The 15,047-nt window shown below is 49.3% G+C and overlaps 1 protein-coding gene across 1 annotated transcript in view; it reads right to left on the bottom strand.

The window, feature by feature from the left end:
• STOX2 (storkhead box 2) overlaps positions 1 to 4,989 on the bottom strand; it is a 148,511-nt gene extending 143,522 nt beyond the window's left edge. Inside the window, exon 1 of the mRNA XM_052779744.1 lies at positions 4,553 to 4,989. Within this exon, the coding sequence (XP_052635704.1) occupies positions 4,553 to 4,904 (352 nt within the window). The 5' untranslated portion in view covers positions 4,905 to 4,989. The remainder of the gene's footprint in view (positions 1 to 4,552) is intronic.
• Positions 4,990 to 15,047: the final 10,058 nt, after the last annotated feature.

Below are 15,047 nucleotides of genomic sequence, written 5' to 3'. Positions count from 1 at the left end.
TGACCGAAGGGTTATTATAAAGTTTGGTCACTTCCTTTCAAGCAATCGTTACAAAAGGGCACAGCCCTTCCACGAAGCGTATGAAAACCTCTCAAAGATGCCCATTGTCCGAGACACAGAAATCAAGTGCAAGAGATACAGAAGGAAGTCTCAGCTGGGAACACAAAAGGCGATGAAGACACGAAAACAAGGTGGAGCATCCTGCTACACCAGCAGCGCCTTGCATAGAAGAGCTGAAAGGGGAAAAAAATAATTCCGTTTCCAGGATGACAAATATTAGTGGGTGCAAATGGAAGGTGTGTCAAAGACAGAAATCTTATTAAAATAAGAACGCTCATTAAAGACTTAAGTTGCAAAAGCCTTGCAAAGTTACAGGAAAGCTTCAAATCACTCTTACCAAAGACAAAGAATTTCATCACGGGACCTATAGGTTTGCATAAGGTTTCCTTGACCCTCTAAATCAGCGTATTTAGCATGTACTGGTTTGGGGGGGTTGTTTATTCAAAGACTGCTTATGTTTCCCAAAGCTTCCCCTTCAGCCAACTTAAGAACCTAGATACACCCACCAACTTCCTAATACCCGAGTAACTCTGATCACTGCAAAAATGGACACTGAGCAAGCTTTTCTGGCATAACCATTTAGTTTAAGAAAACTGCCAGAGTAGTGAAAGTCACACGTGAAACACTTCATCCCCAGTATGCCTAAACCCTTAGCTGTCGGCGCTAAAGCAACTTTCTGATGTGCTTCATATTCCTGCCCTATTTTGTGGTAGGGTCTAATGTTACAATTCAAGAGTCAAATCTCCAGACGCTGGAATCTCACACAGATTTTAATCCATTTACTTTCTGGCTCAGATACACCTGCACCAAGCATACTAGGACTGTCCAGTCCCTGTTAACTACAGATTACACTTTCATGAACTTTTCATTAGCAAGCCAGGGTGTGGAAAGACTATTCAGCGACGAGTCTCCTCCTGGTTTACATCTCACAATCCTAGCAGCAGAAAACATGTTATGCATCTTAGAGGTTTAGTATTCCCTCCTCCTCACCAGCTACTTCTTCCTCCAGTTATTATCTCCGTGGCCATCACAACCCATTACTCATCAGACCAGCCAAGGCTCTGGACCACAACGAACAAGAAATGTCAGCAACACCAGCAGAGGTTTGAAAGTCAGGCTGCGGTCGTAATTTCTGGGTCACATTAGCACTTAACGATGCAGGTGACGGGAAGCGTCTGTCCAAGGCTCTCGAGTGCCTGCGCATGGAGGTCATGCAGCCGAGAAGAGGAGACATTTCTGTCCCTTGCCCCCTGCCAGCCAGCAGTGGGAGGTCGGGATGCTCTCCCCACACCGCTTTGGGGCCGGCAGCTCGTCCTCCAGCTACCCCATCCCAGCTGGCCTCCGGGGGCAGCTGGGACAGAAAGCCACCCCCACCTCTCTGCAAGCAGCCAGACACTCAAGAGAAAAGGCAAGAACCAACCCCACAGTCTGCCACAGCATTGTCTGGGTACCCCAATGGCCCTGGGGTGCAGAGAAAGACCCCCCGGGTCAGCCCCATGCACCCCCTCACCGCTAGGCCCGGCCATGGCAACCCCCTACTCCCACCACAGTACGGGGGCTACAGGTCGGGCCAGAGCAGCAGAAAACAGCAGCTTCACCTTCAGCAAAAATACTGTGCCGCTTTTTCCCCTTGACCCCATCAGTTATTTATTAACAGTAGTAAAATATTACTGCTCCTCACCTCCCAGCCAGGCAGGTTTTCCTCTCGGCCCAAGATACCCACCACTTTTTTTTAAAAGCTGGAAAGTATGGAGAGTTTTTCTTTTTGTCTGTAGGTGGACTGTTCACTGCTTTAATGCAGCAAAGTGGAGAATAAAGTGTGAGAGAGCTCCTAAATAAGTCACGGCCATTTACACATTAGGCACCTAATTATGTTGAAAATACAATTACACACATTTAAGCAGATGCTCATGCCCACGGGCCAGGCCCGTTACTTTGACTCTTCTTTAACTACCCAACTTTACAGTAAATGCAAGCTGAATCTACTTAGATACAAGACCTGAATTATCAGTCTGGGTGTGGAAAAAGGCAGTGAAAAAAAAAAAAAAAGAAAAATCAACGTTCCCACCTCATTTACCACAGTTAAGGACACTGCACAAGTAAGACTCCAGCAGGTCCCCGCTCTTCTGCCATAGCCTTTAATCAAATACTGAGAGGCATTTTCTATTTTTAAAGTCAAATCAAAACTTTTGGCTCCAGTCTTTTGTAAATTCACAGCAAAGATAACCCCCCAAGGAATGCATATTATTTACACAGCAGTGAGCTTACTTATTAACGCGAACTTCTAGCAAAAGTTGTGTTTCCGTGTTTTAAAACGGGCCACAAAAGACCTGTTTACATTCCACTCCTGGCTTTAGTAACGTCAAGGTCAGAGCGCACCCTTCAACAGCCCTCCTGCGCAGCAGGCTGAGGAATGCTGTCCGATGGGTAAGGTCCAGGGACACCCCAAAAATCAAACACTGACCCTTACACTCCATCAGGCGACGACACCCATTCGGGAGCTCTTCCTCCTCGGTTCAGCTGGAGCCAAAAAGCCCATGTGAGCTATACTGAGCAGCTGGCACTAACCACTGCCCACATCTCCACACTTACCACTACACCTCGTTCCAAAAGTAAAGGCATAAGCATTTAACAGCCTTGGGTGGAAAGCACATGCAGCTTTTCTCACCTTGTTTGCTGGCCATGAACAGCAGTTCCATCCAAACCACAGCCACAAAGCAAGTCCACTACCTATCTATCAACTTTTTACCCTCCTCTAAATATTAGTGGAATGCAGAGAACTTTTCCATCACCAGAATAGGATTTACCACCTGTTCTCCAACACTGGTTTGTTGTCAGAGGTTCAGAGGGAATTTCTCTATGATGAGGAAAAAAAGATCCATTAATTAATTTTTAAATGGGCAACTTGTCCTGAGCTTCCCCCTCAGCATGAAGAAATGCTAATATTTGAGTAAGTCTGATGAGGAAAGAGTGAGTGACAGAGAAGTGTCTGAAAACTGTGTGAGAGGCAAGACTGCAGATGAACAAAAGTGATCAGACTCTCTATTGCCTATTCCAGAAGGACAGCAACAGCTAAAACCACTCAAAATCAAGATTATAAAAAAGGAAACTCAGACACACTGAATATTCACGCTCCATTCTTTGCAGGAACTTTACTCAGATAATTTTTTAAAAGAAATGCCTGGGAGCATCCCATTTTAAGGGTCTGAAACTCCCAGTGCAGAAAGAGCATCTCAAGCTCTGCGACCTGTTCCAGGTGCCTGCCGCATAAGACACAGATGACAGAAGTTGTACGTAGGGAAAAGAGTTTGCCTCACCATCACCACTGCAGTGGCTGTGGGAAGCAACGAGACCTTGACAGCAATAAAACAAATCCTCACAATTTGTCTTCCCTTCATAAGAGAAGCTGCATGTTTCAAGTGGTGAAGGCTGCAAGTTACCTTAAATCCTAAGGAAAACTTCAGGTCTGTTGCTCTTCACAACTCTCCAATACATACACCAAATAGCCACAAGCCTTATTTCTTCTGGGGAGCTTTTCTGTGTCAAAATAAGTGCTGCAAAAATTTTTGCTGTCCATGCCAAGATAGTTGTTTTTTTTTCCCTGAAGAAAATTCAGGAAGAGATGTGCTCCTTCCTAGGCCGCACTGCACACAGGCGGGACTCCCTTGGGGGATCACACCATAACTTGAATCTTCAGCCCACCGCGGCACAACAGACTTGCCATTTACTGCTCCGAAAGCCACCTGCCTTGCACCGTGAAAGCCCACGTATTCATTCCTCATCTCCTCCTCCTCCTCCTCGCTGTGGAAGACACCTTCTCAGCAATACTGTGACACGAGTCCGAGCTACCAAGTAGCTCCAAATACAAAGCGAACTATTGGTTTAGCAAGCCTAAAAATGCTAAAATGAACTTTAAAAATTTCTAATGCTAGAAATTATTCTTTTTAGTGAACTGATTATAACTCTAATTAAAAGCTCGGGGTGTAAATGTTAGCAGTTATTCCTGAATTGTGTGAAGGTCGCGTAGCTCAGGAGGGTGTGGGATCCCCCTGTAGCAAAAGACAAGCGTGCCCGGGGAGCAAGCCGCGGAAGGACAGCCGGCATCTCAGCCTGCAAGGAGTATATTCCTAAATTTACAATTTATGGTTTTAACCTCGCCCGCTGAAGGAGATGGGGGAGCGCACCTCTCCAACCCGACCCCACGGCTGTCCCCTGTAGCTCTTCTGGCGAACCCCAATTACTTGCAGCGCATCCTCGTAACGCCGCCGGTCCTGTCCCGGCTCACCCGCTTTCGGGGGCGCAAATCCCCCCCCGGGGAGGGGTAGCACCCCCCCCGTCCCCACCCTTTCCCCCCCCCCCAGTGCCTGAGCCCGCCGGCGGCGGGCGCTCCGGGGGCAGCTCCGCGGGGCCGCCGCCGCGCTCGCCCCGCCGCCGCGCCCCCCGCCCGGGGCGGAGAGCCCCCCACGCCCCCCCCGGCCCCGGCGGCACCTACCCAGGCACTTGATGTGGAAGCCGCTGGGGGGCTTGAGGGAGCGGCGCGCCCAGCCCTGCCGCAGCACCTCGAGGTGCTCCTCCTTGCCCTGCACCAGCAGCACCTGCTCGTCGATCCAGCCCAGGAAGAAGGTCTCGGCCACCGCCGCCGTGGCCCGCCGGTCCCAGAAGTGCTGCATGTTCTCCCGCTTGAAGTCCGCGAAGATCTCGTAGCCGATGCGGTGGCGGCCCAGCTCCGCCGCCGGCCCCGCGCCGCCGCCGCCGCCCCCCGGCCGCCCCCCGGCCGCGGCGCCCAGGACGATGGCCAGGGAGTGCGGGGCGATCTGCAGGCACCGCTCCGCCCTGCGCGGCATGGCCGCTCACCGCCCGCCGCCGGGCATGGGCATGGGCATGCCTTCCCGCGGACGCGCTGCCTCCCGCGGACGGCTGTCCGCGCTCCGCCCCCGCCACGGCCCGGCCCGGCCCGGCACGGCACGACACGGCACGGCACGGCACGGCCCGGGGCCGCTCCGCCCCCGGCACACCCCCGGCACGGCACGGCACGGCACGGCACACCCCCGGCGCGGTCCGGCACGGCGGGCGAGGCGGGGACGTTATCCCGCGGGTACCGGCCCCGCAGCGGGCAGCGGCCGCCGCCTCCCGGCCGGGAAGCCCGCGCCCCCCCGCGCCCGCCCGCCTCCCTGTCCTAGCACGGGAGCGGGAGCACCATCCCCAGAAACGAAACGAGCCCGCTGCGTGCCCCGGCTGGTGGAGTAAGCTTCCCGGCACTCCTCGGTTTCGGGAGATCTCACCCGCCCCTTCCCCGTGTGGAACTGTACAGGGGCATCCCCCCAGCCACTTCCAGATTATCCCAGCAAGTCTCTCACGGTCATTAGATTTCTGCTTCTTCCAGTGGTTACGCAGCTGTAGGTAAAATACCTAGCGAGCGGCACTGACCCCGCCGTGTCCGAACGTCCATAAGCTGCTTCTTCACCCGTAGTAATCCTGTGTCGCGTTGTGTCTCAGGGGGTACCGAAATCTGATAGTGACGGAGCCACTGCAAGGGGCTTTTTTCCAGCAGTTTAAGATTTTGCCTCCTCTGTGCTCCAGGCCACACCAGCTGCCCGTGAGGCTTGAGGGAGAGCTCAGCAAAAATAGGCAAGGCACGAGCAGAAATGGAGGGACCCAGGTTCTTCCCGGCAGAGCACTGGGGAAACAAGCAGCAAAGCGTGGGAATGCACCAGAAAGGCAAAGGACGCAAGGAAGAAAACTGCGCCATAGAGAAGAGGAGCAAGAGCAGAGGCAGAGGAGAGGGGAGTGAGAGAAGAGGCAGTGGCCATGCTGCCAGGTGGTGGTTTAAGAGCTGTAACTGAGGAGGCTACAGCCACCACCCTCTGCACCGTGCACAAGCTACGGTGTTTTACCTGTGGCTCCTGAATTCCCTCACATCAACATCCCTTGGCACTTTTGGCCCCCTTAAATTATCGCCTGTTCAGTTCTAACTTCATTCAAATCCTGTGGCACTCTCCATCTAGTTTCATCCATTTCCTTCTCCAGGGCACTGTATAACAGTCAGGCTCCTCTGATATTCCCACTCCCTACTTCTTGGGTTTCACCCAGTGCTGTCTAGGCACTGTACCAAGGAAGGTCAAATTTACCAGCATCCCAAAGGGTTTTATGAAGAGGTAAGCTGTACGAAACAAACTCTACCAAAGGGGAAATTAGAGGTAAAATAAATGGTCCAGAATCACAGTGAGTCATTTTGAGCCAGGAGCAGAGCCTATTAACGCTGGCTCACAAGTCTCTAACCCCTTCCCAAATATCCAGCACAGCAAGATCTCAAGGTGCCCCTTGCCTGAGCCAGCAATAGTTTTGATGGTGCTGCCGTCAATATTTCAAAGGAGCGCTTTCACGCTGTCATTCAGCCCTAAGCTCTGCAAGAGGCCTCCCCGGCATCCTCATTGTCCTCCAAACTGCTTCCCAAAGTTCACCTGAGCCATTGATTGCCTGTTAAAAGAGCTAGTCTTAGTGTGTTGAAACTACTGTCATGATCTTGTCATACTCATGTTATTCTTACCTTGTGCCTTCCTCTTCTCTGCATTATATCAGCCTTTTATCTTGCCCATCATACTTGCATTTCAGTTCTCCTGGGCAGGGCTCACCTTTGTGTTGCCTTTGTGTGGAGCACATCACATTGACATCTCAACCGCTGATCAGAGTCATCAGGTAACTTAAGGGCTTGGATGGGTTTTCAGTTTTTATTCCTACCTGCAAGAACAAAGGAGCTAAATTAAGCCTTTTGACTGTTCTTAGGTTTCTGCACCAGATACGTACTGAGCGCTTAGATGCCGGGGCCCCACATTTTGCCTGCAGCCCCCATATCCCAAGCGCTAGCCAAATCTGTGATCCTCCTGCCGCCTCTGGAAAAAGTGCGCGTTCAGCGCAGCACGCCTGGCAGCCTTCAGTCACAGCACCGGCGTTGCCCCCTCCATTAGCTGAGCTCCTTTTCCTTTCAATACTAATTTCTGAAGCAATTGGTGTGGTGAAACATGCCACGCAGTCATTTGCTTCCCCTTGCAAGGGATTTGCAGTAACACTTGCGGGCTGTCAACATCTTCCTTATCCCTGGCTTATTCTCCTGTAAAGGCTAGTCCTCAGCCTGCTAATCCTCTCCCACCCTGCTTTCATCACCTCTTCCCTCGCGCTGCTTCACGCCTCTCCCCTGCGCTCGCAGGCTGGCCCTCCCTCCCGCCCTCTCTCCCTCCATCGGCACGCTACCCCTTCGCCGCAGCTTGCACACACGTAATGTAATGTCACACACAAGTGTAATGGCAAAGGAACAAAAGAGAGTACACTATAATTTGTCCAAAACATGCTGGACGGAGCACAGTGCTTGCGGCACGAATCAAAATACACCATGTGCTTGGGGTTAGGTGCCACCCCCGTAAAAGCCAGTGCCAGGATTGCCTGAGCAGGACCTCGAGGCCCCGGTTAAGAGACTCCCCTTGTTTCAAGGGCTGGGGGAAAGGCTGTGGACAACAAGTGTGTACTGAGTAAACTGTTCATCATTCATTATTCTGCTTTTTTTCCCATCTCATTACTGATTCAAACAATTTTTTTGCCTCAGAATCTTGGGGGGTTTGGTTTATTTTGGTTTATTTATGTTTTGTTGCTTGCCAGTTTGGGGTTGAACAGTATCTCCTTCCTTTTCATTCACTATCACTTCAAGGGACTTATTCCAAGCAATCAAGACCTATAGGCAGACTAAAGCTGATCTGTTATTTCCCGATAGAAATAAAAGCAGGAAGACAGCCTACAATCTTCTTACAGCCAAGTAATGAAAGCGGGTCAAGTGGAACTCCTAAGTGCCTCTGAAGTGTTTGGAAAGGCAGGAGTTTACCTTGCTAGCAGTGCGAAACCCCTAAAGATTTAGACACGACTCTTTGAAATGCATCAGCGGCGGCAGGAGGTCTGCAGCAAAAGGTGTCGTTTATTCTAGGTAGGAGCAGAAAGCCAAACCAAACCTGACAAAGCTGTGTTCTCTGGCTGTCTATACTGATCCAGGGCTCAGGTGTGGTACCTCTGCCTGCTGCAAACATCGCCTCATTAAAAACTCTCTGGGAAAAGAACATTCCCGCAGAATGGAAAAGAAAGGTTGAGGTGAAATGTATATATTTAGTGGTGGTAGTCAGGCAAGTTACGCAATTTCACAGCCTACATGGTATGTCAGCAAGGGATCTGCTTCAGATGCAGTATTCAGGCAGTAAGGCAGCAAGTGCCTTACTCAGGATTTCTTCTGTGAGAGGTTTTGAAAGAGTATTTCCTACCAGAAAACTATTTTTTTAATCTCTCTAATGGTTTTATACAAGAAGAAATGATACCTTCCCTCCTTACTGTCTGTGCAGCGTTGTTATATGCCAAGAAAGTCCTGCACACTTCCTAGCCAAGTCGCTTCATTCCCGGGAAGAAGCTGCTCTTACCGTTACGTGGGTTTTCAGGTGGTTAAAGTGTGTTTGGCAAAAAACTGCCAGCTACAGGACAGATTTTTAAGATATTTCTGTCAGGGCTTTTTTTGAACATACCTGCACTTATTCCTTTGTGGAAGGCTGACTGAAGCTGGAGACTCACACTGGGGGCCCAGCAACACATGGAGCTCATTGTGACTGCCATCGTCAAATACGGCACTTACTGCAGCCCTAACGAGACCAGAACTTACAGACCTCGATAATAAATTTTGAGAAGAGTTGCCCCCTCCTCCTGCCCCAGTCAAAAGCTACGTGAGCCCGGCCAGACTTGCTCAGACGCAGAGTCGATGTAAACTGGCTCTGGTTTCTGGCTTTGCTGCTGTGGGTGTGCAGGTAGGAGAAGGGCCAGGAGCAGGTATGCTGGTAACACGCAGGCCTGATGCTCTTCTTGTCATACCCTGAGAAAAGCCAGGAGCAATCTTAGAAGAGTGAATGCTCTAAACCAACGGAGATGGCAACTTGCATCTAAGAAAAGCAAGATTGTGGAAAGTGGGTGTTAGTAGTTGTTCCTTAAAATTCTTCCCTGAAGCGTGGCAGCTTTTGTAGGTAAATGTAGCTCTACATTTGCCTAGTTTGCATCACATGAAGACACTGATTTGCCACCAAGAATTCCTAAAACAGCACCTCATTTAGCTTTACCCTTTTGTTTTGGTAATCAGTTTCTGTAATACGGGGAAAGTACTTCTCATGTTTGTAACGTCCCTTGAGACCTGCTATTATAAATTATCCCTGGAATGGCTGTTTAACAATCTCTGCTCTGGTAGGAGCCAAGTATTTCTGTGCTCGGTTCTGTCCTGCCATCCTCCATCAAGAAGCCCTGCTCAGAAGTCCTTGCTCAGGCAGAGTTCCCAGTGAAGTCAATGGGAGTTTCCAGCGTGAGGAGTGATGAGCTAGGTCCAAACTAAACACCCAACTAATAAGCAGCGTAGGAAACAGCTGACTGCATCATTTTTAAGCTCTGTGCTTTTACCTGACTCAGACTTGCTGGCATCAAGAAGGATCCCAGGGGCAGGATGCGACCTGAGGGAGGAGAGGAGATCCCTGGTTATGGCAGGCGTGCCCATCTTCCTCTTCAGGAAAATCTTTGGCAACGGTATTAAATCTTTGCAATGAGGTGACTACCGCTTGGGTAGGTGAGCCGGTAGGTAGACAACTATCTATTGTCTGCTTAACAATAGCCTACCTATACTGGGGAAGTTACGCTGACCAGGAGAAAAATCACCTCCCAGCAGACACGGAAAACAAGTTCCCACTTTACTCACAGGACACGTATAATATAGGGTACAGTTCTCTCACATTCAAACTCAGGTGCCTACGTTTAGACAGGTAAATAACACGGCACTAAAACCCCTGGATTGCGAAGCCCTTTAGTTTTATTTATTTATGAAGTTGCAAAGAGGGAAATGACTTACAGATATTTTGAAGTCAAAAACCTGGTAAAGAGCTCATCATAGCACCACAGGTGAAAGGGGCCAGAATAGATTCCCTGCATGGGAAGTTCTTGACTGTAACTTAATAAGGAGGGAAGAGAAGGGTATGTTTATATCTCTAGAGCAGAGAAATTTTTATGTGCCTTCCAACCTATAATTGTCTCTTATCTGCTATGATATTGATGGTTGCTTTGGGCCAGATTACAGTCAGACACTAAGGCGGGGGCTTAGACGATGTATTTGACAGAGACAGGATTTTATTTCAAACTCCGCAGTTGTGCTCTACTGAAGCCATAAAGGACTCAATACTTGCAGGTAACATGCAATTTTAATTATGGAAATGGCACACCAGTTTCCCTAAAATATCTGCTTGTTACATTGCCTTGCAAGAACCACTGAAAACACATTCAGGCAGCTCAGGCACTGATACACCAGAAGAACTGGGTTTTGGTTTTATGATTCCCCTACCAGTAATGGAAAGAAATTGTGAATGAAATGGCCATTAATTTTCATGAGCGCTCTGGAAGAAAGAGCAATAAAATCTATTTCTCTGCCCTTTTTCATATTTCCTTCCACAGCCTGTGGCCTGAAGCATGGGGGCTCTGCTGACTCCTCACCCAGCCAAACAAAGGTGTGTGGCTGATCCCTGGCGGTTCTCACATCGCTGAGTTAATGACTCCAAAGTCAGCCCAAGAAGATCAGAAGGTGTCCACCAGCCTTGGCATTTTAATCTGAAATTTCTCTGCTTTGAATAGATGTGTTTTCCTCCTACTGCCCCTTCTCATGTAGTGCAAGGCAAGTCCTGTGGATAAGTGCTGTGGGCAGCGCAAAGCTGCACTCAGGAGAACAAAATTACAGTGAAATACATATACCCTTAAGATTATGCAAATGTAAATGGCATACATAGGCAAAGCGAGGTAAAGGGAAATCCTTGTTCATGTAACATGCATAGCCGAGAGCTCTAACCTGTACTGGCTCGATTTTCCTGTAGGGACCCCATTAGACTGGGGACCAAAAGGAGAGCATGGTGACCCGTGACCCTGCACTTTAATTCGGGAAGTATATTCTATGCCTAAGCAAGAAGGTACAGTAGGCAGAGCTGACCACTTCTAAATGAACGCTTCCAGAAGAAGAATTTAAGCAGGGGCTGCTATTGCAACACCCACCTGGGGAAAAAAAAAAAAGAAAAAAAATATTTAAAAATAAAAGATTATTTTAAAAAGAGGATTCTGCGCGACTAGCCACTCTGCAGGCCAGGTGATCAGCACATGGGAGTGTGGGAACCAGAGCTGGGCACAGGCTTTGCGAGCAGCCTTGGCTCTGCCCTGGCAGTGGAGCTGTGGGTGACGAGTAGGCGTCAGTCTCAGCTGAACAGTTCTGATGGGGGCTTGAAAAGGATAAGAATACCATGGCTGTGGAGCTATAAAACACCACGTTGGTGGGAACCGTTTGGTCCACCCCTGCAGGTAGGGGTGAGGGACCTTCACTGGTGCTCTCAGGCATGGTGGGAGCTGGCATGGGGCACTGGAGGGACTAGTTGATGCATGTTGGCTTCTCGGAGACCCCCTTGGTGGCACAGATCTGGGGAGGCTTTCCTAGATCACAGGATGGTGAAGCTCTACCGTCATTTGGCATGCCAATTTTTGGATGACAGCACCTCCTTTTTGACTGGGGAAAGGGAAAGGGAAAGCAACCAGTGTTGCTGGTTTCGGGCAAAAGCCCTTTGAGATTTTGCCTTGCCTTTCAGGCAGGCAGGCACCCATACTGATAGGCAGCAGAGAGATACAGTAAATCACGATACAAGGAGGCTCCACCTGTGCGAAGATATTCTTGCTTTTCCTGCCAGAAAGCACAGGCTGGTCGGCGTGCTCACTCTCTGTAACTGGCCAGTGACATCCTTCCACTTTCTGTGCGCTGATCCACTGACCACAACTCAGTTCAGAAAATGCGTGCCAGGCTTACAGCCTTCCTCTGGGCTCCCCTAAACCAAGGGCATGTCTTTCCAACCCCCAGAGCTTTGCAGGAAGAGGATTTCTGCACTCAAGCAAGGAAAAATTCCTGTGGGAAGGGGGACTAACCACTACCACTGTCTTTGCATGTAGGGGAAGGCTGGATGTACCAAAGGATGTTGGATAACATGTCCGCCTCGGGTTTTAATTCACTGCTGCTGCTTGCTGCTTCTCCAGCCACTGACATTCTACCAGCATGCATTTAACACATCTGTGTCTTTTTTTGATCAGGATACCAATTTCTGGTGTTTCTTTGCTTGATACAGATGCCTCTGGAAAAGAACAACATAGACCTGAGAAAGAAGTTACCATCATGGGATTTTTCTTCTCTTTTTCCTTTTTACAGAAATTTCTTATCCAGTTTGCTCTGTTCAATAACCTTCCCTCTTTTCACTTCACTTCAGGCCTTAAGTTTCTTGCCCTTGATGAGCTAGTTCAGTCAAAGCCATGCTTGGTTTACAAATATGAAAGTAACAGGCACCCTACAGCTGCCTACAATAAACAATTATTACTTTTAAACACAATCCAATACCTGTTATGGTGTGGTGTGAATCATCCCCTTCTGCTCTTTTAACTGGTGAGGGGCAGTGGAATATCCCAGTAAATGCTCATGTGCATGGGGAGGGAGGCAAGAGCCACTTTCTCCGGCAGGACCGGCTGCAGCTCATCAAGCACTGGTTTTGTACCTGTCAGGCGAGTGCCAAGAACTGGCGCACATTAAGATTACGGTGTCTGCCAGCCATTGGCTAGCTGCTCTGCTCCTCCATCATTTTCCTTTCACTCAGAGCAAAGAGAGAAATATGAAGGTTGATGGGCTAGATGCTCACTTTCAGGTCCCCTTTGGCAACACAGAGTCGGTGAAAGGGGTGGTGGGGTGGGTGTAAGAGAATTTATTCCTGGTTTAATAGCCCTTCATTATAGCTAATCCTTTTGCGTAAATGGCAGTTTGGCTCCCATCTCCTGAACACTGCTCCCTTGCATTAGACTTTTTATAATAGCCGTAATTACAGATGCAAGCTCTGCTTTTATTTTATGGGAGCTGAGGTAAACCTGCCCGATGTCACAACCGGTGATCCTCAAGTACAGCCAAGTCCGTGTGGCAGCGTCTCTGAATGGCGGGATTTGATGTGTGAGTCACAGCAAAGAGCCGCCGGTTTCCTCACTAGCCCTGCCCGCTCTCCGGTCTGATCTCTCTCGCAGGTATTTTCAGCAGCCATCCTGCTGCTCTCTTGCCTCTTCCCTTTGCCTCGGCTTGTCAGGATTAGACAGTTTAACCGATGACCCCAGTTGTCATCAATCTCAATATTGAATGCACCAAGATAATACAGGCAATTCTCTGCTCTGTGAAGACAGGCATTTATGAAGTATTTGTGAAACCATTTTAGCTAAAGAAGACAGACAGCTCTACTTTGTGCCTAATATTGCCTGACAGGTGTGGACACACCCTGAGATAACTCTCTCGTCATTCCAACTGGAAGGTCAAGAGTCTACATTTGACAGAATCGCCTTTGGCATTCCGACAGAAAAATGAAAACACAGCAGCATCCAGAAAAAAAAAACAACAACAAACCCCTTTGTAAAGCAGGTGTGCCAGATTTAACATTTCCCAGAGCTTAATTCCTTTTAAATTTTGTAGCTCCTCTTTGAAGATTGTCCATGGACCCAACACCAGGCTAAACCAGAAAGTTTAGCTTTTGTTCTTCTATTAGCCATTATCAGCTGATTGTTTCAAACTTCTCGGGCATGGTGAGCAGTGGCTATCTCTCCACTATGCTCCTCTTTTCTCCTTTCCTCCCCCATCCAGCACCACCCACCCTCCACTCTCCTCTCCCTTGTTCATTTTCGTGCTTTCCCTAGGGATCTCCTTGCAATGCCACCCTGCATTTCCCTGCTGTCCCCAGCGTGCAGCAGAGCTCAGCTGTGGAAGGAGAGAGCAGGGAATGGCCTTGGTCACGTCAGCAGCACAGCTGTGACTCCACCGTGGCTCCTGGGGGAAATCCTGGCCCCACCAGGATGTGGAGGGTGGGCTTGGATGAAAAGTTCACCGAGAGCTTAAGAGCTTGGTAGCAGGGCTGTAAGATGTACCAGGGAATAGTCTGAGCTCTGCTGGGTTATTGCTTGGGCCGGTGCAAATTTCAGCAGCTAAATCTGAGCCCACTTCATTGGCAAACGTCAGAACCAGGAGAAAACATAATTTCCTGCTAAGGTAGTAACTCTTATAAATAAATTTTGTCTTGATTTGCATGGAAATGAAGTTGTCTGTTTATAATAAATGAACACATCGCTACTTCATAGTTGTGCAGAAGAGAGTTACATGATAATAGCCAAGAATCAGATCATTTCTTTGCAAGGAAGAGGTGGGAATGAGTAATTTTTACCATGGGTTTTATGGGAGGAGCTTTGCCAGGGTTTGTGGTAGATTTAGAAAAAACTACTTAGGCTTTTCCTTCTCTTTGCTGTAGGAAACACTGCAAGTTACAGAACCTAAGAGCCAGCTTTTGTACTCCAGCTTCCCCGCGCTGAATGAGCACATTCAGAGATGCTGCAGCTATTGACTGTGGTCAGCCCATACTCGACCTTGTGGTCCTTTTTGAGGCCAATCTACTGTTGCCTTCAAAGGGTGGATGGCTTCGGGTGGTTCATACTGACACAGGCATGAAGGAGGCATGAGTTTATTGGGAGGGGGGGAGGAAGGAGGAAACCTCAGGGTTTGCTTAATTCCTTTTCTGGTCATGCTGCCTCATTGCATGAAGCACTCAAGGCAGTGCATCTGGAAAGACCCCCATGGAGATCAGAGCTGGACGTAACCCCTCTCCAACTGGCCAGTGGCTGTGGCAATCCCACTTCAGCAGGTGCCACCAGACGGTGCAGTACGGAGGGGAGCAGGAGCAGCTGGGTTGACTGCTGCTAATCTGAGCCTCAATGACTTCTGTTTTCAAACCCACAATCTTTTTGACATGCAGAGCAATGTGCATGGAGTCTGTGGGCACCTGCGGGGCTCTGGCAGCGAGTCCTGTGTCTTGCCCCACACCCTTAGCCGTGGGCACCCTTAG

The sequence above is a fragment of the Harpia harpyja genome, chromosome 2, assembly GCF_026419915.1.
Source record: "Harpia harpyja isolate bHarHar1 chromosome 2, bHarHar1 primary haplotype, whole genome shotgun sequence".
NCBI lineage: Eukaryota > Metazoa > Chordata > Aves > Accipitriformes > Accipitridae > Harpia > Harpia harpyja.
The sequence above is the reverse complement of the archived record's forward strand: the minus strand, read 5'-3'. Positions and strand labels throughout refer to the sequence as shown.